The 27,833-nt window shown below is 29.5% G+C and overlaps 1 protein-coding gene across 1 annotated transcript in view; it reads left to right on the plus strand.

Moving 5' to 3' along the window:
* The first annotated feature begins 12,062 nt into the window (after positions 1–12,062).
* LOC123295945 overlaps positions 12,063–27,833 on the plus strand; it is a 119,310-nt gene continuing 103,539 nt past the window's right edge. The window contains exons 1-3 of the mRNA XM_044877407.1: positions 12,063–12,284; positions 13,744–15,271; positions 15,398–15,487. Of these exons, the coding sequence (XP_044733342.1) occupies positions 12,093–12,284; positions 13,744–15,271; positions 15,398–15,487 (1,810 nt within the window). The 5' untranslated portion in view covers positions 12,063–12,092. The remainder of the gene's footprint in view (positions 12,285–13,743; positions 15,272–15,397; positions 15,488–27,833) is intronic.

The following is a 27,833-nucleotide window of genomic DNA, read 5'->3' on the forward strand; positions in this document are numbered from 1 at the left end:
ATCTTTTGGGTCAAAATTACTATATTTTTCAGGTTTTATCGAAAACGGAAACAAAAATTTTTTCCCGATTTTTTCGATTGTTTCTAAGGGGTACCCCTTAAGAAAATTTCAAAAAATCGAAAAATTTTTTTTGAATGCGATTTCGATAAAATTCATTATATAAGATAATTTTGACCCAATAATTCCAAAAATCAAGTTTATTTGTTGATATGATGAGTGGCTTCCCGAGATCTTTTTTTCCCGATTTTTTCGATTTTTTATAAGTGGTACGTACCACTTAAAAAAATTGCAAAAAATCGAAAAAAAATTGTTGCCTTCGATATCGATAAAATTCATTATATAAGATAATTTTGACCGAAAAAATTCAAAAATAAGGTTTATCTTCTAAAGACTAAAAAAACAACTCGTAAGTTAGTAGACAGACTTATTAGCATACGTAATCTATTTTCCAGATAATCACGAAAAATACTTTAAAAAATCTAAAGTATCTTCGTAATAAATAAAACGTTTAATAAGTATAGACAACTATTTTGTTATATCATCAAGCTATAGTGAAAACTTATTTTGCAATAGTTTCTTTTCAACAATGAAAGTTTGAAGTTAGATAATTCTAAAAGTTTCATTGGTTACTAGACCACTAAAAATTTGTATCATAAAAAAATTCGAAACTAAAACAATACGCCAGTCAAATTCTACATTAAAATCACAAAACGCGAACCAAAGTTGCATTTTTTGGTACGGTATTTATGGCCCTTAGGGGAGTGTGAAACTACGTTTTGAAACCAAAAACAAGTTGTACTACCTGCGTAATCCGTGAAAAACTGCAAAATTTTTGGACGTTTTTTAGTTTTGAAGTTTAATTAAAAAACTATGAGCTTTTGACATTAGTTGCTATTATCATTTTGAAAGAATATTAAATTTGAATCAATGTAAGCTAACCGATGGCTCCGTATGTTTAATTTTCGAAAACTAGTTCAAATGGCGGCCGGAAGGCGATGTAAAGCTGCATTTTTTGGAATGTTATTTGCACCTCTTAAGGAAACTACCTTTTGTAAGCAAAAAAGAAATTGTACTACCTGCGTAATAGATGAAAATGTTTTTCGAGCGTTAAACAGATAACAACATTTTTTGCTTGCAAAATGTAGTTTCACACTCCCCTAAGAGGTCCAAATGACATACCAAGAAAGCAGCTTTACATCGAGTTTTGCGATTTTGGATGCTGTTTTTGTAAGATTTTACTGGCGTACTAGCAAAACTAACAAAATCTTTTGCAACATAAATTTAGTTAGATAAAACTACTTTATAATTTATATATTCTCTATTCGATGATTTATTTACGGAGTGTACAGTAGCTTTTCTTTTATTTCGTACTAGTGGTCGAAATATACCTAGTATTGCATGTTCTGTCTATTGAAGTTATATGTTAGTTAGAATACTTGACATTACGACATGTAAGTAAATTTTTTAAAACCACAATTGGAACGGTTTTATTTTTTTGTTAGAATTGTAGAATATTTCAATTTGTCATAAAAAATTGTGCATGGTTTGTAATTGTGTGGGACTTTTTAGAGTTTGTAGTTCAATAGTTATTTGAGTAAACACGTTTTCGAAATAAAAAGTTCACAGCAAATATACAGTATTCCTAGAAAAATTTATACTGTTGTAGACTCTATTGGAGAGCGTTGGACTTTCTAGGTCACTGTATGGACACCATATAATTGTAAAAATAGAAGAGGAAGCCAGGTTAAACGATGGAGGGACGAGATAGTGGAATTTGCAGGTGATCAATGGATGCACGAGACCAAAGGGCTAGTTTTTGACAGTACTTTTTCAGGACGTTTTTCAAGTAAATTAAATTTACTATAATATGAGACTAGAATTGTCCCAATAGTTTTCGGAATTTTTTCGAACAAGTTTATCATTTTTTCGAACTTCACATTTTCTTGCAATACTCATGTAGCTCTAAATAAACGACCTTGATTCTTTGGAAATTTGTTTCAGATTTACGAGTTCCGCAGTGCATTACCCGTGACTAAAAACATGCTAGTGAAATAATAAATTAATTGACTTTCTTTATTATATCTATTTTTAGTATATCTATTTATAGGCAATTATATTATAGATATGATAGATATTTTATTACAGATATGCAAAAAATTATATATAAATATTATTTTTCTAGCTTTCTTGTTCCTATGCGTTACAATTTTAGCCTTTGAGTTTATTTTTCTTTATTACGATTGCTTTAGCCAGCACAATAAGCTTTGGAATGAGGGATGAATCAGGGAATTTGGAAAGGAAAAAGGAAAACCTCGCGTGGATAGTAAAAATTCAGGTAAGAGAAAAAATATATTATATTAAAGTGTTAAGTAATAGGCATGAAGGAGTCTTGCAGCCATTGGAGAGCAACTATGAAAGTTCGAAAACATACAATTTTTTTTCGTGCAGATATATTATTTAAATTCGACTATGTTATTTATTAATGAATGAATAAACATATAGGTAACCAAGTAGCTATTACCTTCAAAATCTGGTTCACTTCAAAATCTCTCATTGTATAATTGAAACATTAAGCTTCAAACTGTATATATATATACTGTTTGTAAGCTATATCGTTAGCCATTTATGCTAGATGAAGTAAGAAGAGTTCTTATGGACGATCATGTATATAAAACAAAGAGGAATTGTATATATGCAGCCACAACACCATAACCCACAGTACACACATTCCTTTTTTGTTTTATACATAAGAACGACCACAAAAACTCTTCTTATTTCATAGATTTTATATGGCTAACAAGAAAGTTTACAATCGGTATATATTATACAAGTAGTATACAAGTGTTATAATTTAATTTGTATACCTTGCTTATGCATTAATACATTTATACATGTATCTTACTATCAAATATTCAATTTAATTATTGAATGGAAAATTTCGATTCGATTAGCTAAAATTAATTTCATATGGTTGCATTTAATACAAATGAATAGTCTTGAACTAAGAAGCTTCTGTTCATACTTAATTAAACAAACATTTTAAGATGATTAAATTTTTTTGAATACTTGTGTACTTGAGATCACGGAATATGGACTTATAATAATAATAATAATAATAAGTAATATAATTATTGTGAACGACGTTTCGAACGTTATTAGTTTTTTTCAAGCTCTGGAATTATAAACAACGAAAAATATAGGTCTTGTTATTACAGGAGAGGGGTATGACAAAGAAATATCTAATTTATTTCTCGAGGGCGTCTTTGGAGTCAAGCAAAGATCTAGGTTATTTCAAATGAAAGTACATACTTTTTGTAGCGGATTCTGGTTAACTGCCCAAAATAGGCAAACCGTAATTTTTTGCACCTTATATCAGGTAATTTCAACATTAAAACAGATGTTGTAGACGATGATATTTTAATAAAAATTTGGGAAACACCTTGGTCGAGTTCACATAAATTTTTTCAGATGTTTATGGCCTTTAGTTAGTAAGAGAGCTTTAGTTGGAAATACTACCGAAATTTGTCATGCCCGCGCTCTGAGCAAGAAGTATTATCTTATATATTATTTCTCTCACTTCACCAAATCTTCCTTATTCCTTTATCAATTTCCATGATTTACCCCTCATTTTAAAGCTTATCGTTTTAGCTAATGAAGAAACATAAAGTCACGGTCTAAAAACGTACTGCTTAGAAAAAAAAAACAGGCTAGAGAAGTAATATTAAGATTTAATTTTGTTTAGTATGTAATTTGTATATAATATATGTAGTAAGATTGCCTATAAATTAAGAGAAAGAGCTAATATATTATTTCTCTAGTCTGGTTTCAGTCACGCAAGTATATTGCGGAATTCCGCTTAACCCGAGCTAGCTTAAACATAGAAATGGGTAGATATATTTACAGTTTTGGCAAGTATTAATTCCCAACAAGTGAAAACAAACAATTGACTGAGTTAATTGTTGAAATACCATGCATAGTCAGTGTTGATTTCTTTATCACATTACACATACGAACATGTGAAACATACAAAACTGATAATCAAGTATAGTACATATTATAAAATTTCCGCCTAATTGGCGCCCTCACAGGTAAACAGTGATGTTTACGAAAAAATGTTTCAAACAAAAGTTGTTTAATTTTTGATAAGAAACATTTTTTACATTTGAACTTTTGTTCTATCTCTAACGGTTTACAAGATGGGTCCTATGGACCCAAGATCCAATTGACCTATGATGCTCATTTACGAATTTGACCTCACTTTTTACGTCCTGAGTACACTGTAAAAATTTCAGCTCGATATCTTTTTTCGTTTTTGAGTTATCGTGTCCACAGACGGACGGACGGACAACCGGAAATGGACTAATTAGGTGATTTTATGAACACCTATGACAAAATTTTTTTCCTAGCATCATTATTTTTAAGCGTTACAAACTTGGGACTAAACTTAATATACTATGTATATTTCATATATACATGGTATAAAAAGAGAAAGTATTTGCTTTCAAATTTTGAATAGACAGTGTCTGTTTTTGTTCAGATAACTCATATTGCTAATTTCTTGTAATCATTTGCATAAATGCTTTGTAGTTGCATATAAACTTTTTGGTAACATAGTAATTTGAAATTTAAATTAATTCGAACTAGATACTAATTATCAATTAGAATATACCATTTTCTCTATATAAACTTTAAATGAAACATAATGTTTTTGAAAGTGAATAATAATAAACATAAATGAATAAAAGCCGTATGTGTTATCAAAATTTATAGATGCATATATACCGGATGCTCAAAAAGTTGGGAGCAAAGTGCATCCTCGTATGATGATGATACCGAATCAATTTACAGGATGTTATTAAAAATTTGTTTTCATTGATGTTCATCCATAGCTACGTTCTTTATTTGAAAAAAAGTTTCGAGTCCTATAAAGTTTTTGACATTAACGAGGCTATTTTACTCCCACTTAAAACGTAATTTTCCATTTTGCAACAAACATGAGGTCTGAGGGGCGCATAATTGTCTTTTCGGATAATTTGACCGAAATCGAAAGCACTCAACACTATGTTTTCCATTCATGTTTTTTTAACTTTCGTTAATACTTTGCTTTCAAAGTCTTGCATAACTACAGTAGAAAAGACCATACATATCGCTTTAATCAATCACGAAACTTTTTTATTTTTAAACCTTTGTTCCATCTCTGGCGGTTAACAAGATGAGTCCTACGAACACCAGACCCAATTGACCTACGTTGCTAATTTTCGAACTAAACCTAACTTTTTACGTCCTGAATATGCTATAAAAATTTCAGCTTTACTTACAAACTTACAGACAGACATTCTGTAGACCTACTGGAAAAAGTTTTAATGAACACCTACACCAAAATTTTGTTCGTAGCATCAATATTTTTAAGCGTTCCAAACTTGAACTAAACGTAGTATACCTTGATATATTTCATATACACATGGTACAAAAATTAAAGAAAATAAATAAATGAAAAAATTTAATGAAGAATTAGTAATAATGATTATTTATTAATATATTAATATATTTATATTTAAGAAACTGGAAATTTTGATTATTATTAAGTTAGAAATTCACGGCATTTCTTTACCGAAAAAATGAAAATGGTCAAAAAAATTTGAAATTTTATTCATCCATTATTCATCTTTTTATACGTTTTTTGTGAAAAATTCATAACGATTGTCTAAACGGTTTATGAGAAATTAACTATCAAAGTCAGTGTTTTTGCCAAAAAAAAGTTTTAAATTTTTACAGTTCTTAATTTTGATTTTTAAGCTTAAAACCTGAGGAATATTGATAAAAGTTTCTTATGTAATTGGCAAAAATGCTTATTTCCATTGGAAACTACTCTGGTGAAAAATTGGCAGTGATATGTTTAAATAAAAGGTATATCCTATGTAAACATACTGTAAAACATCAAATATGTCATTAGAATTCTTTTATTTTTCGAATAAGATTCATGTAAATTTATAATAACATTTGTAAGGTTTCATGTATTCTTATGATAACATAAATTTTCATAAGAAAATATTTTCAAAGCTTTTAAAATAATTTATAAAATACTATTCCTAAGCCACCATCGATAAAACTATACTTATTCTGATTGTTTGACGTTTATAAATCCATGATAAATTCTATTATCGTTCCAAATAGGTAAGAAAAAAACAGAAAATAACAAATATTTTCCATTACCATTTTACCTACCTTAATGCCTAATGATAGCTTATATTAAAAAAAATTTACACAAAAAATAAGGATGGTACAAAATGAAAATAACGTTTACATGAATTTATTTATTAGTTTTACCAGAAGGAGCTTAACGTATAATATATACAAACATATTTTTCTTTTTTTTTATCAGTGTTTCTGAATGGTAAAAACCTTTCTAGATAAATGATTCGAAAAACTATAATGGGTATTAATATATAGTCACAGTGTCTTCAAACAAGAGAAATTATTTTTCTCTTGAAAAAATGAAGGAAGTTGCAAATAATGCAATATCCAGCATGTACTAATGAATTTATTTGCGCTCCCACCATATTTATCAAGAATTGTGAAAAGGTATTTGAATAGTATTGAGGTAGTAATTATTATTATTTATGTGTTGTCCCAAAGGCCGAAGGCGTGTCCAAGAGATCTTAGTAAAGTTTCTGCTTAGCGGGCGGGATAAGCAGTGGGTAGGCTTGCGGATGGGCTTAACGAACTTAGTGGGTGGACTATGCATTGTATACTTATTTATGAATGAACTGCGCGTTAATAAGGATTACTGATCAATACTTACAATTAAATAAATTGTGAGACGAAGTTCACCGAGTCATCTAGTAAGCCATAAAAAATAATTTTCTTAACTAAGCCATCTATTTTACTATTCATTCTATTTGTGTTATAACTTATATGGGAGACACTATACTTCACACATGACAATATTTCTTATGAAAAATACAATTGAACTAATAACACAGAAAATCGTGAAAACAATGCATTGGTGTAGATAAAAATGGATAAAATGAAAAAAATGATAAAAATGAAAGAAGAGAAAAAAGCAAAACCCTTCATTTCGATATTAATTAGAGCGGAACGCAAAGTTGGTTGATTTTTTTCATAAACTAAAATATCAAATATTCACATGCTTCATGCATCAACGAATAATCGTCGGTCATCCGTCGTTTTATTTTTTGTCATCATGTACGAAAAAATTTGCTAAAATAAAAATATTCCCTGTACAATAAAAGAAAATGAAATTTTTCTCATGTTACTGCTTGTTTTCATTTTATGACACATTTTTGTAGATTTTTGTAGCATAACAAAATTAAATAAAAAATCATGGTAATAAAGTAAAAATTTTGCATCTTTGAAATTTTGTACAGTTGTTTATTAGATTGTAAAAACCTCGTACGAAAAAGTCTACCTCTCAGGGATGAGAATAGCCCTCTCTTTCGGGAGGTAGTTGGGGGGGGGGGGTTTAGTCAGTTTTTTACAAATTACACAAAAACTATGCATCAAATAAAAATTAAAACATGTTCAAAAGTTCAAGCTGACTTAATTGTGCACGTTTTACTTTTCTTTTTTTTGACTTGTTAGCTGAACGACCAAAAAATGTACTATTTCAAAATTGGAATAACTCATGATGCATAATTTTTTTGTGATTTGTAAGCATATAGTATAATATATTAAAACCCTCAACTCACTCAACAAGGGGTTAGACCAGCCCCTGAGAGGTCGATTTTTTGGAACGGAGTTTTTATAATCAAATAACAATAATAACAACTGTGAAAAATTTCAAAGATGCAGCGCAACATTTTTTTCTTTTTCTCACCTTAAAAATGTTCTTTGGATCATTCTGATGAAAAGCTTTCACGGTCACAAAAATTTTTTACGAGTAGTTTTCGAGCTACGGGTGATCAAAGCTACAAATATATTATAGTTTTAGTTTAAGACTAGGAAAATGGCTTTCTGGGAAATTTTTTCAAACCACCCTCTAAATGTTTTTCGGATCGTTCTGACCAAAAGCTCTCACGGCCAAAAATTTATTTAACGGGTAGTTTTCGAGCTACGTTTTTAAGAGGGATCTCTACTTTTAAAAGGGATTGAAAAAAAGTTTTGTATACGGGGACGTCTTCATCTTTAAACAGGTGTTCATTTCGAAATCTTAAACAAACTGTTTGTGGCTGATTCTAGTTCTTCTCCGCTAAGAAGGAGCTTTTGTTTTTCTCCTTGATATAAATTTGCTAATATTATTGTAAAGTTACCGAAAAAGAGCCGGTATATGTTTTCGTGTTTTTTATTTTCTGTTTTCTAAATATAAGGATGAAAACTTTTTAAAAATCATCCTCAATATGATTTTTGCAGTGCTTTTTTAACTCCAGCCTAAACTCCACCAATTTTATTAGAATAACGATAATACAGACATTATTATAACACCAAATACTTTTGATCCTCGAAAAAGGACTATTATTTATCTTCTTCTATCTGTAACATTATATTATATCTACGTAGGTATTGTAAGTTATATATATATCTACTTCTAACTGATTGACATAACTTGGCATGTTATGTGCGGGTATTCAGATATAAAACTATTCGGTTGACAGACTTCTTAATGGTCTGAACATAATTTATATAAAATGTTTATTATCAACTAAATATTTTCATTCTTAGGTTGGGTACCTACGTCAAAACAAGTGTTAGAAAAGTTAAATTTTATGTATATATGAACAAAATATAATAATGTTGTCCAGTCACTTTTTGAATAACATATAAAAGATTTTGTGGAGTGTAAAAATATTTATATTTAGTGTTTATGATTATGGTTATTCTATTTGAGTTTGTGTGTGTATGTATTTTTTAAATGGTCCAATCTCTTGAATACATGCTTAAAACAAATGAAAAGCAACAATTGGCTGAGTTAATTGTTGAAATATCAAGCATAGACAGTGTTGATTACGCAATTTGAGATATCGCAATGTTTGGATCGATTTTAGTCCGTATCTCAAAAACTATTTGATCAGCCATCAAATGCACCCGATTTTTGTACTTTTCGGGTAAAAATTACCTTATATACTGAGTTTTATCGAAATTGGAGATAAATAAAATTTTTCGATTTTTTGCAATTTTTTTAACGGGTACGTACCCTTTGAAAAAATCGAAAAAATTAGGAAAAAAAATTTTGTTTTGGAATTTGATAAAACTCGGTGGATGGGGTAAATTTGATCCAAAAAGTATAAAAATCAGGTTAATTTAATGATTGGATGCATAGTTTCTAAGATATCACAATATTTGGATCGATTTTAGTCCGTATCTCAAAAACTATTCGACCAGTCATCAAATGCACCCGATTTTTGTACTTTTCGGGTAAAAATTATCTTTTATACTGAGTTTTATCGAAATTGGAGATAAATATAATTTTTCGATTTTTTGCAATATTTCTAAGGGCTGTACTTTTTGATACAGCTGTGCAACTGGAAAATATAAAATGCTTTTTCAGAAGAGCCTCCGATACAAACTTATAAACAATAGAAATTAAATTTAAATTGACAATCGAAGTATCATTTCGATTTCCTTGTTTGGTGCGGCTATTTGTCGCAAAAAATTTCGAATGAATAGAGCTTCAAACATCAACTACATGTCAATAAAATCGCATGGCGACCGCTATGCGATTAATTAATGAATTTGTTAGGAAACTTATTCAGTGTCAAGAAATCTTTAGATTTATTTATTTTTATCATTCTAAAAAAGTATTTTCTCTCTATTTTTACAAATTCTATGGTAAAGTTGTTACGTACGGCCACTATCTTCACTAACTGCTAACCGAAAATGGAATCGATTTTTACTTAAATATCAAAGCACATATAGACAAAAAAAAAAAAAACATTAGAAAATACCAATAACATACTTAGAATCAATAACATCCCACATCGCTTTTGCTACATATAACACAAGATGATAAAATCTTATAAATGTCTCTTACAAGTCTTTAAAATAATATTTTTCATTTTCAATCAACAGAATACAAACTAGAATAGTAATTATTTTAGTCTAGATAATTTTATTGTTATTTTGTTTAGAAGGTTAAACTGAAATATTTGGCGTGCTTGGTATACAAAAATTATGTAATAGTACGCTCAGTGAATTCAATGGTTTTAGTAAGCCTTTGTTTGCGATATAGTAATACTACTCGACTTCAAATGAATAATTTTCTGTTTGTCATTTTCGCCATTCTTCATTAAAATTCCATTTCTATTACTCCTTGGAATCTTATTCTAACTCTCTTATACCTTTTATATTGGGTGGCCTACTTAATTGCACACCTTACTGTTTGATATCAAAATCTTATTTTATAATTTCGAGATTTATCGAGTATTTAACTATAAATGTCGTTTCGACTTGAGCCTGCAGTACTACTTCACCTTTTAGTTCGAGGGCGAAAACCGTTCTTCTATTTATTTGTTATGATAAACTATGGAGACTGTCAATAAGCACATATAATAATTCTTTTGATTTTCAAATTTCATGACAGTATGACTAATTACAGCGTTGTTAAGTGTCTGTTATCATAAGATATATATCGAAATTTATTTAATTCTTACCGGGTGTTCTACGACACCTTGTTTATTTTTTATTCTATGTATATATGAAATATATCAAGGTTATGTTGAGTCCTAAGTTGAGTCCCTGAATGTCCCTGAACAAAATTTTGGTATAAAATCATCTAATTAGTCTATTTGCGGTTGTCTGTCCGCTTGTGTGCTCGGGACGTAAAAAATAAGGTCGAGTTGGTAAATGAGCAACATAGGTCAATTTTGTCTTGGGTTTGTAGTTTCCATCTTGTAAACCCTTAGAGATAGAACAAATGTTTAAATGTAAAAAATGTGCCTAAAAAAAAAAAAAAACTACTTTTGTTGGGAACATTTTTTCGTAAACATCACTGTTTACCCGCAAGGGCGCAAATCAATCGCAAATTATATAGCCCGTGTTATATGAGAATATCAGTTGGCATATGTATGTGTGGCTAGCTATCTTTTAAACAAATGCGAAATCAACACTATCTTTACATGGTATTTCAACAAGTTACTCAGTCAACTGTTTGTTTTCACTTGTTTTTAATCTAGATTTTTATTAAAATGAGTTTTAATGATTTCGATCCCATGGCTAATAAAGTGTTTATTATTTTATTATTCCTAACTGCTTATTTTTACTTTTTAATTACTTTATTACATATAATAATAACATTATGGCAATTTAATTTATGAACAATGTTAAATTGAAAATCATAATATCATTTGTATCTATTTTAGTCCACTCAAAATGGATACCAATCAAAAAAGAGAAGAAAAGCAGCAATACAATACCTTTAAAGGAGCACAGTGTACTCCATGGACGAATGCCGCGTTTTTTTCCAAGGGGATGTAAGTAAATTTGGTTCACTAAGTCTTTAAAATTGGTTCTCTAAATGAATCAACGATTCATTAAATGAATCATTTATGGAATACATAGAAATGAATCATTATCACGAGCAAAGACGTGCGCAAAAGCTAGTATCATATATTACAATGTTTCCGCATTATTCTCTCTACTTCTGCGATTATCCAACTCGTGCTACGCACTCATTGTACAAATTTTGCAGGCGTATGTTAATAATTCTGTTATCCCTCTAATATCGCAAATAACTATTGTATGCATTAAAGATCCTATAGATACTCCGAAACAAAAATATTCTTTATTACACCAGTACCTCTAAAATGGGTTAAACTTACATCGATCGAACAAAGGGTAATATATTACCCTAATAAAAATGGTACAGGTAATTGACTACACATCAATGCGGAAATAAATAATTAAATTTTTACTGGACATTTTTTTAATTATACTGGCGACATTACTAAAGTAATATGTTTGAAATATTATTCTGTATCGATATAATTGAAACATTTCAATACAATGACTGGCTTATAATTTTTATTGCATGTATCATATCTGTATTTCGATTTATTTTTGAATATGAACCATTTTAAAATTATAAACAGCCAGTCTCGGCTATTTTAGTTCTTAAAATTAATTTTTAGTGGATAATTATGTTGTTGGCTTGTAAATTAGTGTTAATTATTTTTAGTGTGCTTTTTATAGTTTTTATACCTTTTTCAAAGCAGTCCATTTTACAATCTTCAAAATTAGATAAGCTCTCATCAGAAATATGGTGCAGAGATAAAGATGGCGGAGGTTTTAATGAATCAATTAAACATTTTTCTATAGACATTGATGAAACGGTAAATAAACTTTGTTCTAAAATAATATTGTATTATTAAATATATTAAGATCATGGACTATGCATAATTCGTGAAAAATAAGTGAAATAAATTTTATACCATGTATATATGAAATATATCAGGGTATACTAAGTTTGATATTGATGCTACCAACAAAAGTTTGGTATAGGTGTTCATAAAATCACCTAATTAGTCCATTCAGGTTGTCCGTCTGTCGGTCTCTAAATGTATTATAGAAACATGTTTCGAATGTAAAATTTTTTATAGAGGTTTTCTTAGGTTAGGTTAGAGTGGCTGTTCTGGGGTGGGACACACTTAGACCATAGGGCCCGTTGTGAAACCGAAAAAAGGTTGACCCATCCCCGGACACTACTCCATGAACCTTTTGGAGCTGATTCAGAACAGCAGGAGTGCTTTTAGAGGTTCATTATTAAGAAGTAACAACAGATATTTCAAAATTATTATCATTAAACTTGTTTTATATAAAATATTTTTTAAACATGTTTGCCTAATACAGATTTCTGCACGGTACGAACTAGTATTACTTGCTGTAACTGTGTACTCCCAAATCTGGGCCCCAGGCAATAAAATCAAGGTTTCAATGAATGATTTACAACCAAAACTTTAAAAAATACTAAATACAGTAATAGATAAATTTATTTATTACTTTACGGATAATAAGAGAAAATAACAAAATGACTAAAACAAAATATTTATTTTAGAAATTACTCTATCATAAAATATAGTTTAATCAAGCATAACCATCTACCTACCTAAGCAAGCAATATACATGTGTTTGTGTGCAGGTACATATTTCCTTACACCTACATAAGATTTATACAAGATTATAGTTTTTCAGTACATTTTTTACGAGCAAGTTTTACCCACGGATGGATATATAGTACAGTACCAAGGAATTTACTACATTTTTCTTCATACAATTGTATGGGTAAAATAAATCATCGTTGGAAAATAGTCGTTGTTGCTTTGTTTTTAGAAGGCTTTTACTAAGCGGATCAGTAACTTTTGATGTAAATTATTGTATTCATTGATAAAAATGTAGAAAAATTTAATTTCTGTAACTTCGAGTATCACAAATATTTCCATTACTTATATAAACACTTTCTTCTTGTTGTACTAAACTTTTAATAATCTTAATTGGGTGGAATCCCCAAGGAAAAGTTTAAATACGTAAGTCTAAGAAACTTCTAAGCCTAAGAAAATAGACCCTATAAGGAAAAACATTATAACAATGTCTCAAGTGTCCCAATAGAGTAGGTGGTCACAAGTCACAAAAGTTTGTTTTTGAGTGGTATATCATTAGTGATTTCGTACTCCTAATGAATAATTTATTGCTGCATTTTTTTTTATTAACTAATTTTCAGCAAGGATTAATTCGTGGGGTCCTTTGTCAATAATTTTCACAGGTGTCTAATTTTTGACCTTTTTATGCTTACAGGACATAGTTTGTAACTATGATCCAGCTAAGGTGGGGTATGAAGTTTGTATGGAGAAATTAAATGATTTGGCTTGTAAATCAGATACAATACGAAAGAATGTTACAATTCGAAGTTCAGCTTGCCAACTACAGCCAAATCGGAAAAAATTTGTAAATAAGAAGTTAAAAGATGGTATAATAAACGATCGTTTTGAAGTGGAAATTAATGATAAAATTTACATAACGAATCCCCAACTATCGAAAAAATTGAGTACAGATGTTTTCACCGAAATATATGGAAAAATGTATGCAGAAAAAATGCTTAGCGAAGTAAGCAGTTATAATAAAAATATTGAAGAAGATCTTATATGGTATGCCACCTTTTTTAATAAGATGCAATCAAACGACGATTTCAGATTGAATGTTAATACAATTAAGACAGTTTTAAATTTATACTTCCTTGTAAAGAAATCAATGCAATTGAAAAATTATCTATATCTTAACTCTCAAGATAAGTCTAATATCGAATATCTAGAGCGTCAACTCCAATCAGATACCAAACAACTTATAAAAGAAAAGTTAAAAGATGATTTAATGAAAGATCGTTTTGAAATGTCCAGTGAAATTACTGAAAAAATTTACTTAACAAGCCCCCAACTGTTGAAAGTCATAATTACAGAGGTTATCAACGATGTTTATGGAAAAATGGACACAGAAAAAATCCTGAACATCGTCAGCAGTTACAATAAAAATATCGAAGAGGATATTGCATGGTATACCACCATATATGATAAGATGAAATCAAATAATGATTTAAGATTGAATGATAATAAATTTGGGGCAGTTTTAAAATTATATTCCCTTGTTAAGACAACAATACAATTAGAGAATTATCCATATGTAATATCTCAGGATAAGTTCGACATAGAACATTTAGAGCTTCAACTCCAGTCGGATATTAAAAAGCTTGTCAAAGATAAATTCATGGATGGTATAATAAACGATCATTTTGAAATTGCTTGTGTAATTGCTGACAAAATTTACATAATATGCCCTCAACTATCCAAAATCATTATTAAAGAGGTTATTAATGATATTTATGGGATAATAGATACCGAGAAAATTCTTTTGCTCGTTAGCAGTTATAGTAAAAATATTGAGGAAGATATCGCATGGTATTCTTTTATCTTTGAAAAGATGAAATCAAGCGGCGATTTGAGATTGAATGATAATACAATTGATCCAGTTTTAAAATTATTTGTCTTAGTAAAAGAAACGATGAATTATCCGAACTATGCCAAAATTGAATCTACGGATAAATATATTCTTATAAGTCTAAGGGACCAACTTAAAGCCGATATAATAAGTTTTGCAAAAGAAAAACTAAAAGAGGGTATACTAAATGATAATTTTGAGACAGCAAGTGAAATCTCGGATAAAATTTATATATCTCAAAGTGATTTGTCTAAAGAAATAATTAAAGAAGTAGTGAACGAAGTTTATGGAATAGTAGAAACCGACAAAATACTTGATCTTATACTCAATCACAGTAAGAACATCGAAGAAGATATCCTTTGGTATATGGAAATATTTTCTAAGATAAAATCAAATAGTGATTTAAATTTAAATGACAATGCTGTTGGTCCGATAATACAATTAAAGTTATTGTTTCTAGTTGAACAAACAATGGAGTTTGATTCGTATGAAAAAGTTGATTATCACGATAAATCTACCCTTCAAAATTTAAAACGTGAACTTATCACAAGTATAAATAGGGTAACAAAGGATAGACTTAACGATGGTTTTTTCAATGATAATTTTTATTTTCTAAGTCAAATTACTAATCAAATTTATTTAGTTGATTTGTTTAAAAACATAACTGAGGATTTTGATTTTGATTTTGATTGATCAAGAAGAGTATAAATAAATGCAAATGAAATATTAATAAATTAACACACAGGGTTATTCAATAATACACGGGCAATTTTCGAGCATGGGTACTTGCATCAAAACAAGCAAAAAAGAGAGATTGGTTACAATTTTCCTGCTTTTTAGCGCCCAAAACATAAAAAGCGTCATGTATTACAAAAAAATTCTCTTTAATTTTTTTTGATTTGCTAGAAAAGATGTTAAGTTAATTAGGAATGACTGTGATAAAACATGAAACGTCTTGAATATGTTCAAATGAGTGTAGAAAAATATATTGTAATTTCCTTTGTCAGTTGTAAATAATAAATAAATTGAATTATAAAGAACACATCTCGATAAGTTTTATATGTATTTTTAAAACATCAATATGTATAGAAAATAAATAAATACATTTTATCTGTGAAAATAAATCATAAACGGAAACGAAAGAAAGATGGGGAATATTAGCTGTTTTTATTGGAAAAGTAAACCATTATACCTATAAAACTTAAAAATATTGTTATGAACACAAAACTTTTCATTTGTATATTTTTTTTTCTTCAATTTACATAAATATTTATACCGGGTGCACTAAAATACCGGACGATCTAAGAACTTTCGAGATAAGCATTTTTTTTATAATCCTAATGTCGAATTGGCTATGTTACCCATAAAAATGTAAAACTAGACTTAATACCATGACAAAATTTGAAAGTGGAATTAAAATTAACTAAAAAACAAAGAAGTCATAAGCAATCACTCTTCCATTCATGAGGAGAGAATTCTTCATCTGAAGTGATAAAAAAAATTTAGTCTGATCCCCTATAGAAAATTATTAACACAACGTAAAATTATGTTTCGGGCGAGGGCAGATTCATTGAGATTAACATTGAGTCTCCGACAGATTCGCCATTCCAAGCAAAAAAAAACATACCCCATTATGTTTTGTTGTTGATTAATGAGCCATAATGATGACAGCTAAAAAAGGAATGCATTTAATTAAAGAACATATTTCAAAAAACCGCACAACCTTCGTGTTCTGATAACCGAGGACGTCCGTACCAAAAACACTTGGTTACTATTCCCAGACCTGTATTAGATAGAAATCATACATTATGCATACAATAAACTACACACATCATCACTTTCATAAAAAATAAAAGGCATCGCATCGACAGAAGATATAGGTTTGATACTTTTAAAATATTATATGACAAAGCCGATGACATATACGAACAATCCATAATTAAATACAGTTGTATTCAGCATAAAATTCTTATTATACATCGAAGCTTTATCATTTATTATCACCGTCTTTATATATAAACATACAAAGTGTTTCATTTTTACCGAATTTTATTAAAGAACATTTGTTCACCTATTTGTTTTTTACCAACAATGGAAATTTGATGATGGTGAAATATAATTGAAAATATAAAATTTCAAAAACATTTTATGAAATTTTCATTAGTTTGGTGTCATTTGAAAGATTAAAATTTGTAATATTATCTTATTAATTAAGTAGTTAGTTATTCTTATCCATAATGTACTAAATTACAGGAGTTATTTTTTAATTTAAATAGGTTCAGTATCACGTACTAAATGTAAATGCACAAAATCCTTACAAAAATAGGAGAGGGAAGTGTCTCCATTTTAAGGAAAACCGTTTTAGGCAATATCTCTAACAACCGTGCACTTTATACCAAAAATGGTAATAATCTTTATTGTAGATCACTAAATTACATACCTTTTTTGTATCACTAACTGTTTATGACTTATAAAACTATGACGATTTACTTTTTGACTATTTGACCGATATCTTTTCTACTATTTGTTTAAACAAGAAAATGATTAACTTAACTTTTAAATCTACAAATTTCCTAAGACTTTTATTCTAAAATTTTCTCTCTAAAATTAATATTTATGAAGTTATAACGCGTTTAATGTTGCAACCATCGGTTGCAAGATTAATAAAAAAGAAGTATACATAGTTTCATGATAAAAATTGAATAAAGACCTGTCAAACCTGTGTAAGTGAGAACTAGATAAGTGAGAGTAATAGCCAGGATCGGTCATTTTAAGCTCCCAAAGCCTCTATTAGCGAGAAACAGAAACCTCTGTAAGAGAGAGTCGTTTTTCCCTCATGGACCTCCGTAAGTGAGACTGCTACTTATCTATACCTCTATAAGCGACAGTCGATCTTTATATATTTATATTATTTAGGAGGAACTATAGTTACAATAAAAATACATTCGTACTTGCTGTGGCTTGTTATTGCTGCGTACCTCTATAAGAGAGAAACGCTACCTATGTACCTGTATTAGCGAGAAACTCGGGTTAGTGAGAAACCTTTATAAGCGAGAATGAGATTGTGTTCCCTTGAACTCTTGCTTTTCCAGGTTTTACTGTATAGGAAAAATGATAATGTTAGTAACATAATTAGCAATTAATAGTTTTTCGTTTTACCTTCAAAAGCAGCGATCACCCCTTGAATTTTTTTTTGAATATTAAAAAAGTGAGTTAAAGAGAAAATCACGTTCAAAAATTCCATTACAGTCAAAAAATTTGAACACAATGTATTTTTCGTATACATACACGATCATCAATGTACATATATACATGACGAAACTTTTCCATGTGAAGGTGCAGTTACTGCATTGCTACCTAGAATATAGCATGAATACACGAAAAATAATATTTCTCATCTTATTCATGCAACCTGACACAAAACTTTTGCATTGTGTTATTGTTGTCTGTTTTCACAAACTAAACATTAAGTAAGTATCACTATATATCATTTTACGGATTTGTATTATTACTATGTATGTACTATACCTATATGCTATTACTCCGGTCGACAAATACCTACATTTTATGTATACGAAAATGTTATAGACATTATTTTGGATATGTTGTATCCAAGCCTTGGTTAGAAAACTCAATTTTCTTTTTTCATCGCCTAGATATTATCTATGTATTTGATAACTTTAGATAACACTATACAATCATAATCGAAAGTGGTATCATGGGAACGTTCCTAAATACAAACCGTATTGCCAATTGGCACACTATGATGTCACCAAATTACATTTGTACAATGAAAATTGATGAAATCATCAATAAAGGTGACGGATTGTATTTAGGAACGTTCCTAAGTCTGAAGTAATAAGATATTATTTAGGAAGTTGTTGTTTAGTCTTGCGATCGGAGCTTAGAAGTTTTAAAAGTGCTACCCATTAGTATATGTCCTAGTACCATTTTTATTTGAATTATAAAAATTAACAAGTGACACCAACTTGACTGAGTTGATGGAATCGTTTGTTTTTTCACGTTATGCAAGTAAAGAGAGATAGACATCCTTAGATAGCTAGACATACATACATGTCAACCATACGTATGGCTGTTATTCCCCTATAATACATACTGTTTAATTTGCGCCATCACGGATTACGAGTGATGTTTACGAAAAAATGTTTAGAACAAAAGTTGTTTATTTTGTTTATTTGGAACATTTTTTACATTTAAACTTTTGTTCTATCTCTAACGGTTTACAAAATGGGTCCTACGAACCCAATATTCAATTGCTCAATTACGAACTTGACCTGAGCTGTAAAAATTGCAGCTTTATATCTTTTTCGTTATCGTGTTCACAGAGACGAGCGGACTATCGAAAATGAACTAATTAGGTGGTTTTATGAACACCTATACCAAAATTTTGTTCGTAGCATCAATATTTGCCTTTTTTTCATGTCCACGCGATATTCTCCTTATACCTTTATCAAATTTCATGATTTACAAATCATTTTCAACCTTATCGTGCTATACAACTCACAAAAAATAGACTCACGGTCTAATGTAGAAAAAAACCGACTAGAGACATATTAAAATTTAATTTTGCTCATTATGTAATTTGTATATCATATGTGTTATAAAGTTGCCTACAAATTAAAATAAAGTAAATTACTGTTAATGTTTATCATTGTTTTCAGCCACGGATATCGCACTGTGCAATTCCGCACGTGGAGTGGACCTTACGTGTATTTGTCGGTGACCTTAAGAGTTAGTTTGTGATCAGATAAGTTATTCGTGGTTTGTTGTAAGTAAGAATTGATCTAGTCAAGGGTGACTAGTGCCTGGACAGATTCACTATAATTGAAAATAAAGTTTTCATATAACAATATATGAAATCTCTTAATTCTGAGTACCTATGGTCTGGAGTATACAGCGCTCTACCAACTACTTCGATGGTAGTTGAGATTCGATGGCGTTAAAACCAAACTTTCATTTAAGTATAAACTACAACATATATAAATGTAATCTGTGGTTAAAAAAATGTTGGGCTATTATGTATGAAAGTACGTACAGTTATTCTATCTCCATCTCTTACTAATTTTATTCATTGAAAAATGTTCAACATAATAAATGTACCATTAGTGTGTATGAATGTGTTTAATAAGTTGTTGCAGAGATTTAAATAAATACTGAGATTAACACTTTCGTAGCTTTTAAAAAAGTAGGTTTTTAAGTATCTATAGCTATTACACAAATCTGAATTATTTGTTAAAACAAAAAAACTTATAACATTATGAATGCGTTAATGCGTTAATAATAATAATTATTATTATGCGTTAATTAATTATTTATCAATAAGCTTCTCATACTAATTAACCATTTACCGTATAAGACATAACAACCGAATTAATTAATATTGATTCAAGCCAGGTTGGAGATTGTGGAACTTGAACCTACCGGACACAATTAATTTACTTTTAATTATCCAAGTGATTAATGTTAAATGTATGGCCTATCATTTTATGGTATGTTTTATTAATGGCTGTTGTTTTTGTTATGCTTTTTGTATAAGTTGATTTTATTATTTTCTAGAAAGAGATATTATGAGCTATCATAAACACAAACGTTAATTGTTTAAGAGTGAAGTTTAGCAGATGTATAACCCAATTGACGGTTCATTTACGAACTCGACCTCACTTTTTATGTCCTGAGCACGCAAAAAAAATTTCAGCTTGATATCTTTTTTCGTTTTTGAGTTATTGTGTTGACAGACAGACGGGCAGACAACCGAAAAGGGACTAATTAGGTGATTTTATGGACACATTTACCAAAAAAGCGTCACAAACTTTGTAGTTAACTTAGTATAGCTTGATATATTTCATAGACATGGTATAAAAAGCGCCATCGGAATAGGATCAGCCGTTTCTAAAGTTAGTGAAAACTGTATAGTTCTAAAGCTCCCGATATATGTGGCATAAAATTAGTAGATAAAGAAGTTCATATATCCATAGAAACTTATTCTTCCGATGCATCAAAATGCCAGCATGAAGCGTAAAATTCAAAATAGATAAGAAGATTGTCCATTCCTAGAAATTTATTAATGCAATGCACCGAAGTAGAGTTTCGTTAGGAGTAGCTGGTGGGTTGAAGACAATAATTTATAGGTAATATTTTTACCAAACACAGCCGTTTTTAAGACTTTGGCAGACTTCCAGCAAATATTAGTATATATATAATATCTATTTGTTTATTAAAATACAAAAAGTTACCATATAAAACACCTTTAAGAATGTTTCGGTATATCAAAATACTACAAAAGGAATGAAAATTTAGTATGCTTTAGTAAATACTAAAACTGCTGCAAAAATATTAAATGATTCACTAAAGCGTTTAAAAGTTATTACAATTGAAAAACACATTAATTTTACTTTTGCAAAAATTTCAGCATGATATCTTTTTTCGTTTTTGAATTATTGTGCTCACAGACAGACGGACGGACGGACAACCAAAAATGGACTAATTAGGTGACTCTATGCACACCTTTACCAAAATTTTATGCATAGCATCCATCAATATTTTTAGCTGTTACAAATAGAGAGAAATTGCAAATCAAAGTTTAAGACTTTAAAGTTTGAATTGTTTATCTTACAACTATGAACGTAAGTAACGCAATAATTAACGAAGGCAAAATCGTTAACGACATATCGTTCATAAAAATGTGTTCTTAGAATGTTGCTAGTAATTCAAAGATTTACCGAATACCGAATACCGATACAAGCTGTGACAATTTAAATAACTTTTATGTAAAATTAATTTATTTTTTAATGCAGGTGTTCTTTTAAAATTAATCTTTTTTCAAAGAAAATTTTCACGAGGGTGTGTTTATTGATGAATACAAATATCTATGTACTTAGTATTGAAGGATTTATGGTATGTATTTATTTATGAAGGCCACTGTAGTAGATACTATTTACATTAAAACATTTTTTTCATCTTGAAGTGAATGTGATATTTTAATAAAATTAATGCTATTTCAATTTATATAAAATTCAATTTCATATTATTAAAATGTATATACTTTAATATTCCAATATTTTTCAGTTTTATTGTAAAAAGAAAAACTAGAATATTTTATACAGCCGATTTTGTTTAAACATCTGCGATATATTTAATTATTCTATAGATTTATTATAATTTATTAAATTTGCTAGCTATAATCATCTTAACAAGTAAGACAAAAGATGCATTTACATTTTTTCATAATGAAGTAAATAAATTGCTTTTTTCTTATCCATGCTTCCGCCCATGGTTCACTTACATAGTGAAACATACGTATGAAGCTAATAAAAGTTTGTTCAAAAATCTGGATTGGAGTAAACGATTTTACTTGGCTGATGTTTTTATAAAAAGTAAATATTTTTTGAGTTAAATATCTTAATATTTAATTCAAGAAAATAAGTGTTCGTCAAATTAAAAATTTTCTTAAACCGAGAAAATTCTTGTATGGTGTGCAAATAATATGAGACTGCATTGCGCATTTTTGTAGAATCACGTTTTTAAAAATCTTTTGCCAATTTTTCATATTTTCGAAGGTATTTGGAATCATATTTATAATAGTAGAGTAGAAAATGCTTAGTACACAATTATAACAATTTCTTATTTCTTTGATGTTAGTGTGTTAACCAAAGATAATTAATCAGACATCTATAAGTGGTAAGATCTAATTGACCGACCCTCTTTAAAGTAAAAAAGTTACCTACATCATTATTCCCAGAATCAAACTAAACTTTATTATTTGTAATCACATACCTACGTTAACACATCGTTAATATTCATAATTCAGTTAGTTGATAACGAATCAAAAACTTTAACATTTGAATAGAGTTTGATTTACTAAAATAAATAGTTACGTTAGTTTAATAGGTAATAGGTTTATTCATAAATAGACCGACCGCTTGATCTGAAGTCGACCGCGATTGATAAAAGTCGACGATTTCTAAAAGTCTATTTTTATTAATCACAATCCGTCCGAAGGCCGAATATGCCGCCAAAATTCGAAAAAGTTAAGCAATTCACTCGAAAATTGAATCGTAGGGGTTTTTGAGGTGGCTGATTACAAATGGTATGTCAAATTTATGGAATATTTCCAAAAATTTGTCCCAAAAAATGATAGTTCTCTAAATATCCTTTTCATCTTATCGAATGTTCTTGACCATCACTTTGATATTGATTTAAGAAGGAGTGTTAATTTTAAAGTGTTTACCTGTGCGTCTGTGTGTTTTTCAGTGGCATCGTAGCCTCTAAACGGTCGAGCCGACTTGATTGAGATGCTTTTATAGCTAAGTTTCCAAAAATAGATTTACAAGGAATAAATCGCATTTGTCGGGGGTTTTTTAATTTTGTAAATTTCACTTGTTCTTGTTAATATAAATATAATGATGATACAATTTCTTTGGGAGACCTGATGAAACCTATAATTTTTAGAAGCATAATATAAGCGGTTAGACAATGCCGACAAATTTATTCATTCTTTTTATACCAGTATACCATCGATTTAATATTATGATGTTTCTAAACATATTTTAAATTCCAACAGTAGCGAGCTAGGTAGGTATTCACATAGGTATGTGCCTACACCGGATGTTTTACCATTTGCACATAATCCAATATTTTACCATATTGTCAAAAATATGAAAAAACACCAGAAAATGAATAATAGTTAAAATGTCACAGAAGTCAGTATTGTTCATACATATAAAACATAGTAAGTAAATATCTCATATTTTTCGCCAGTTAGAAAAAGGTTTTCTATTTAAAATGAAAAAATTTAAACTTTAAACAACTTGTGTACAGATATCATGTATTTGTTTTTATTTGAAAGAGTAGCTTTTCACGGTGATTTGTGATATTAGCGGAATCGTAATCGCAGTTTCATCGGGCAGTAAGATAAAATTAATATTGAATAACTTTATCATGCAATCTTGAACAACACATGCGTATTACACTACCCAGCAAAAAAATTGAACGTTTTCTTGCATGTGACATCATATAGGTAAAACTAATATACATTAATTACTCATTTGTTGATGGCTTTCATAGTAATTGTAGGTTATGTCCATCAACTTTATTTATACATATAATAATTACATACACGACTGTTGTTTTTACCAATATTACATCACCAAAATGGCTGACAGCTTTTTTGCGTGAATATAAATGTTTAAAATTTGATTTGATTTTATAAGAAAGCGTGTTTATTTTTTCGAATTATATTTCTTTGTGGATTTTTATTAGAAAAATCAAATTTTGAAATACTTTTCAAAAATAGTAGATTACCCTATTTGATAGAGAAAATTCTTAACTAGCTATATTTTAAGGCATACTATTTTCTCTTCAACCATCGTAAAAAAATGACTTTGATCGATTAGTTCTTAAGATAAACTACACAGAAGATAGAAGGTAAGAATTCCATCTTCTGGGTAGTCTATCTGAAGAGAAAAACCAATATAGGGATTTCAATTTTTTTTGATTAAATATAGATTTTTATTCTTTTTCAAATGAGATATAACAGAGTAAGGGATGTCACTTGAAATTTAAAAATTGGGGTGGATAGGGTCAAAGGGGTGAAACCTAAAATTGCCTAGGTATCATTTTGAACTTCCTTCTCGATATCTAAATCGATGTGTTTTCACTCAAAACGATAATCACATCAGGTCAAGAGTTATTAAGAGTGAATACTTTTGAAATGAACACACTGTATAGAAAAAAAATATTTAAATAAAATTTTCTCGGCGAAGTTCAATACTAATTATGACAATAAATTGAAATAAAATACAGATATTGATACTTATTTTTGATTCAACAAACCCAATTTAAGTATAAAATTATATCATTTTAAATGAAAAACTTTTTTATAATACATACAAATGTGTAAAAAGGTACCTCTCTAAGTATAAATTCTGATTATTGGATGTTTGTTTTAGAACTTGTTATAAATGTTTTTCCGGGGCATCACCAGAGCGGCATGGCATCATATTGATAGAAATAAAATTCACGTATACACAGGTTTTTAGTAGGTACACTATACTAGAAGAGTAAGGAACATAATAATAATAATACATACATACATACATACAATATAGTATGTACCCCTACGCTACGTAGAGATACATCGGACTCGTCGAAGTCTCGTAGAGGTATACATTATACGTACAACAACAACACACGATGTGAGATGAGATGATATAACAAGACTATTTTTGTGTGTTTGTTGTATGTGATGTGAACGAGCCGCCAGGTAGATGATAATACTGAATACCTACCACCAGGTAACAAAACACAACGCCAATATGAACTAGACGTATACATTTATGTATGTAATGTACCTGCTCTACGTAGGTACTCTACGTGTACTGACTATACCAGCGGTGCCCAACCTACGGCCCGCGGGCCGGATCCGGCCCGCGAAGAAGCTCAATCCGGCCCGCGAGCTCCTAGTCGGATATTCGTAAATTATTGACCAAATACCGCCTATTTTTTAAATTTATTAAAGTATTTTCTGTGAATTTTATTAACTACAATATTTCTGATATTGTTATATGTATTTTGATTGAATAATTTGTATTTGTACATGACATCGGCATGACACGGTGTGTCATGCCGATGTCGACTAGTGCTGCCGCGAGTGGCCGATAGTCGAGGTGACTACAGAGTGAAGTTAGTTATAATCATGGAGTTACTTGTGGTAATTATTTCATAGGAGATGCTCACATATGTTTACATTAACTTTTGTGAAAACTTTAAGTTAATTTTTGATAAAAAATCGTGAGTACAGATTTTGTTCTTTTGAAATTTTAACCTTTTATGATTTCATTTAATTCTAAAAATAAATTAAAAAACGCAACATTTTCATAAAATTTATAAATATTTAAAAAAAATGAATCAGCACAAACATATTCGTGAATTCATTGAAAATGTTGAATTTTTTTCAAAGGTGTTACTAAGATATGCAATTATAAAGAATCCGGCCCGCGAAATCGTATGTCATGATGAATCCGGCCCACGGACAAAAAAAGGTTGGGCAACCCTGCCCTGGACTATACGTTTTACGTAGAGTTCGTATAGTTATGTTACATAGTACCTATGTATTATACTATTTTGTATTAATATATAGATAGATAGGTATACAAGAGCAAACAACATTGTCGGGATATACATATATACAACGGGATCTTACCGAGAGGGTTATTGGTGGCGTTGGTACGATAACTTGGTCCAAATGTTGACCATAGTCTCCTTGTTAGCTGAAGTGTAACTACCTGTGTATATGTTATAGACATATGTAATTTTTTCCACCTGAAAATTCTATGGTGAGTTTACAACGGATTTTATGTTCCCTGGTAACAATTTTATTCATTAATGAAATCAAATTACTCGCAAACGGCTACAATTAAATAATCAATCAAAATTCTATACTAAAGAAATATACAGATTATGCATAATACTGATTGCTCCATATCTTCCCGAAAAATCATTTAAGGTAGTACCAGCATGAAATCACTTTTCGACAGATTTGGCCGAATTTTTTTTCTCGGGTTTATAATAGCTTTATTTATGAATTCCTAAAATTTCATAATTTTTGACCGTTTAGATCGCGAGATATTTAAAGACAAAGTTTGCGATTTTGAGGGTCATGTCCCATTTAAAGCATGTAAAATGTCCGGTCTCTCCAACTATTTTTTATGATATTATTATATATTGAAGAAAAAGTAGAAAAAAATGTTTATACAATACAATTCTAAAAAAAAAATTTAGAAATTAATTTTCACTTTCGAGATATTAATTTTGACGTAAATTGATCGAAATTGGGACGTTGGCATAATTATTTCCCATTTTAAACGGTCAAAATTTCTGAAACTTTGGGAATTAATAGTAAGCATTATTAAATTCTTAAATTTAATTTTTCGTTAAATTCTGTCGAAAAAAAAATTGTACCATTGCTTTAACATAGAAACTGCAAATACCATGCTGGAACATCCTTAATGCTTCTTAAATGATAACTTTCTCAATATTTACGATTGATAGTTGTCAACCCGGAATTGTCATATAGCCCAAATCTTTTTTTTTTTTTTATTTAAGGTCGCTTCAACAATTGAGTCATTAGCGACCATATCACTGTACCAAGCTCAAATCTTGTGGCGCATGATAAATGTAGATAAAGCTATTAAACTCTTGAACCATATAAGTTATTTATTAACTTTCTTTTTCTCACCTCCGTGCAAAAAGTGTCAAGTTATCACTTTCTGCCTCCATCGGGAAGAAAAATAGTATACATACCACGGGAGCAAATATAGAATATCTCAGATCTCATGTTTGTTACCCACGGCTTCTCCTCGGAAGACAATGAACATGACATCTGAGACAATTTTTACTTTTGCTCCCTAGATGTGTACTATTCTATTTATTTATAGACAATTTTACTACAGATATGATATACAAATTACATAATGAACAAAATTAAATCTTAACATTATTTCTCCGGCTCATTTTTAGTTGTTACTGCTTTATGATGTGTTCAATATTAGGCGACCATATATAAACTCTTGCATTCGAAGCATGTTCGGCTAATAAAATAAAATCCATAAAAAGCGTTTTGAGGAATTCATTTCCAACAAGCTGAGAATCGTTTTAATACCTTCATTTGGTCTTAAATTCGTGTAATCCGAGTTTGTTCAAACACAGGGGGTGTGCATAGCTTTTGGGAGCAAAATAACAGAAAAAAGTGCAAAAATATTGCAGTAATTTGACTCCTAAAAGTTATGCACACATTCTGGAATAGGAGTAACTCGATTACACGCATTTATTACCAAATGAAGGTATTAAAACGATTTCCAGCTTGCTGGAAATTAATT

This window comes from Chrysoperla carnea, chromosome 3 (genome assembly GCF_905475395.1).
Source record: "Chrysoperla carnea chromosome 3, inChrCarn1.1, whole genome shotgun sequence".
Taxonomy (NCBI): domain Eukaryota; kingdom Metazoa; phylum Arthropoda; class Insecta; order Neuroptera; family Chrysopidae; genus Chrysoperla; species Chrysoperla carnea.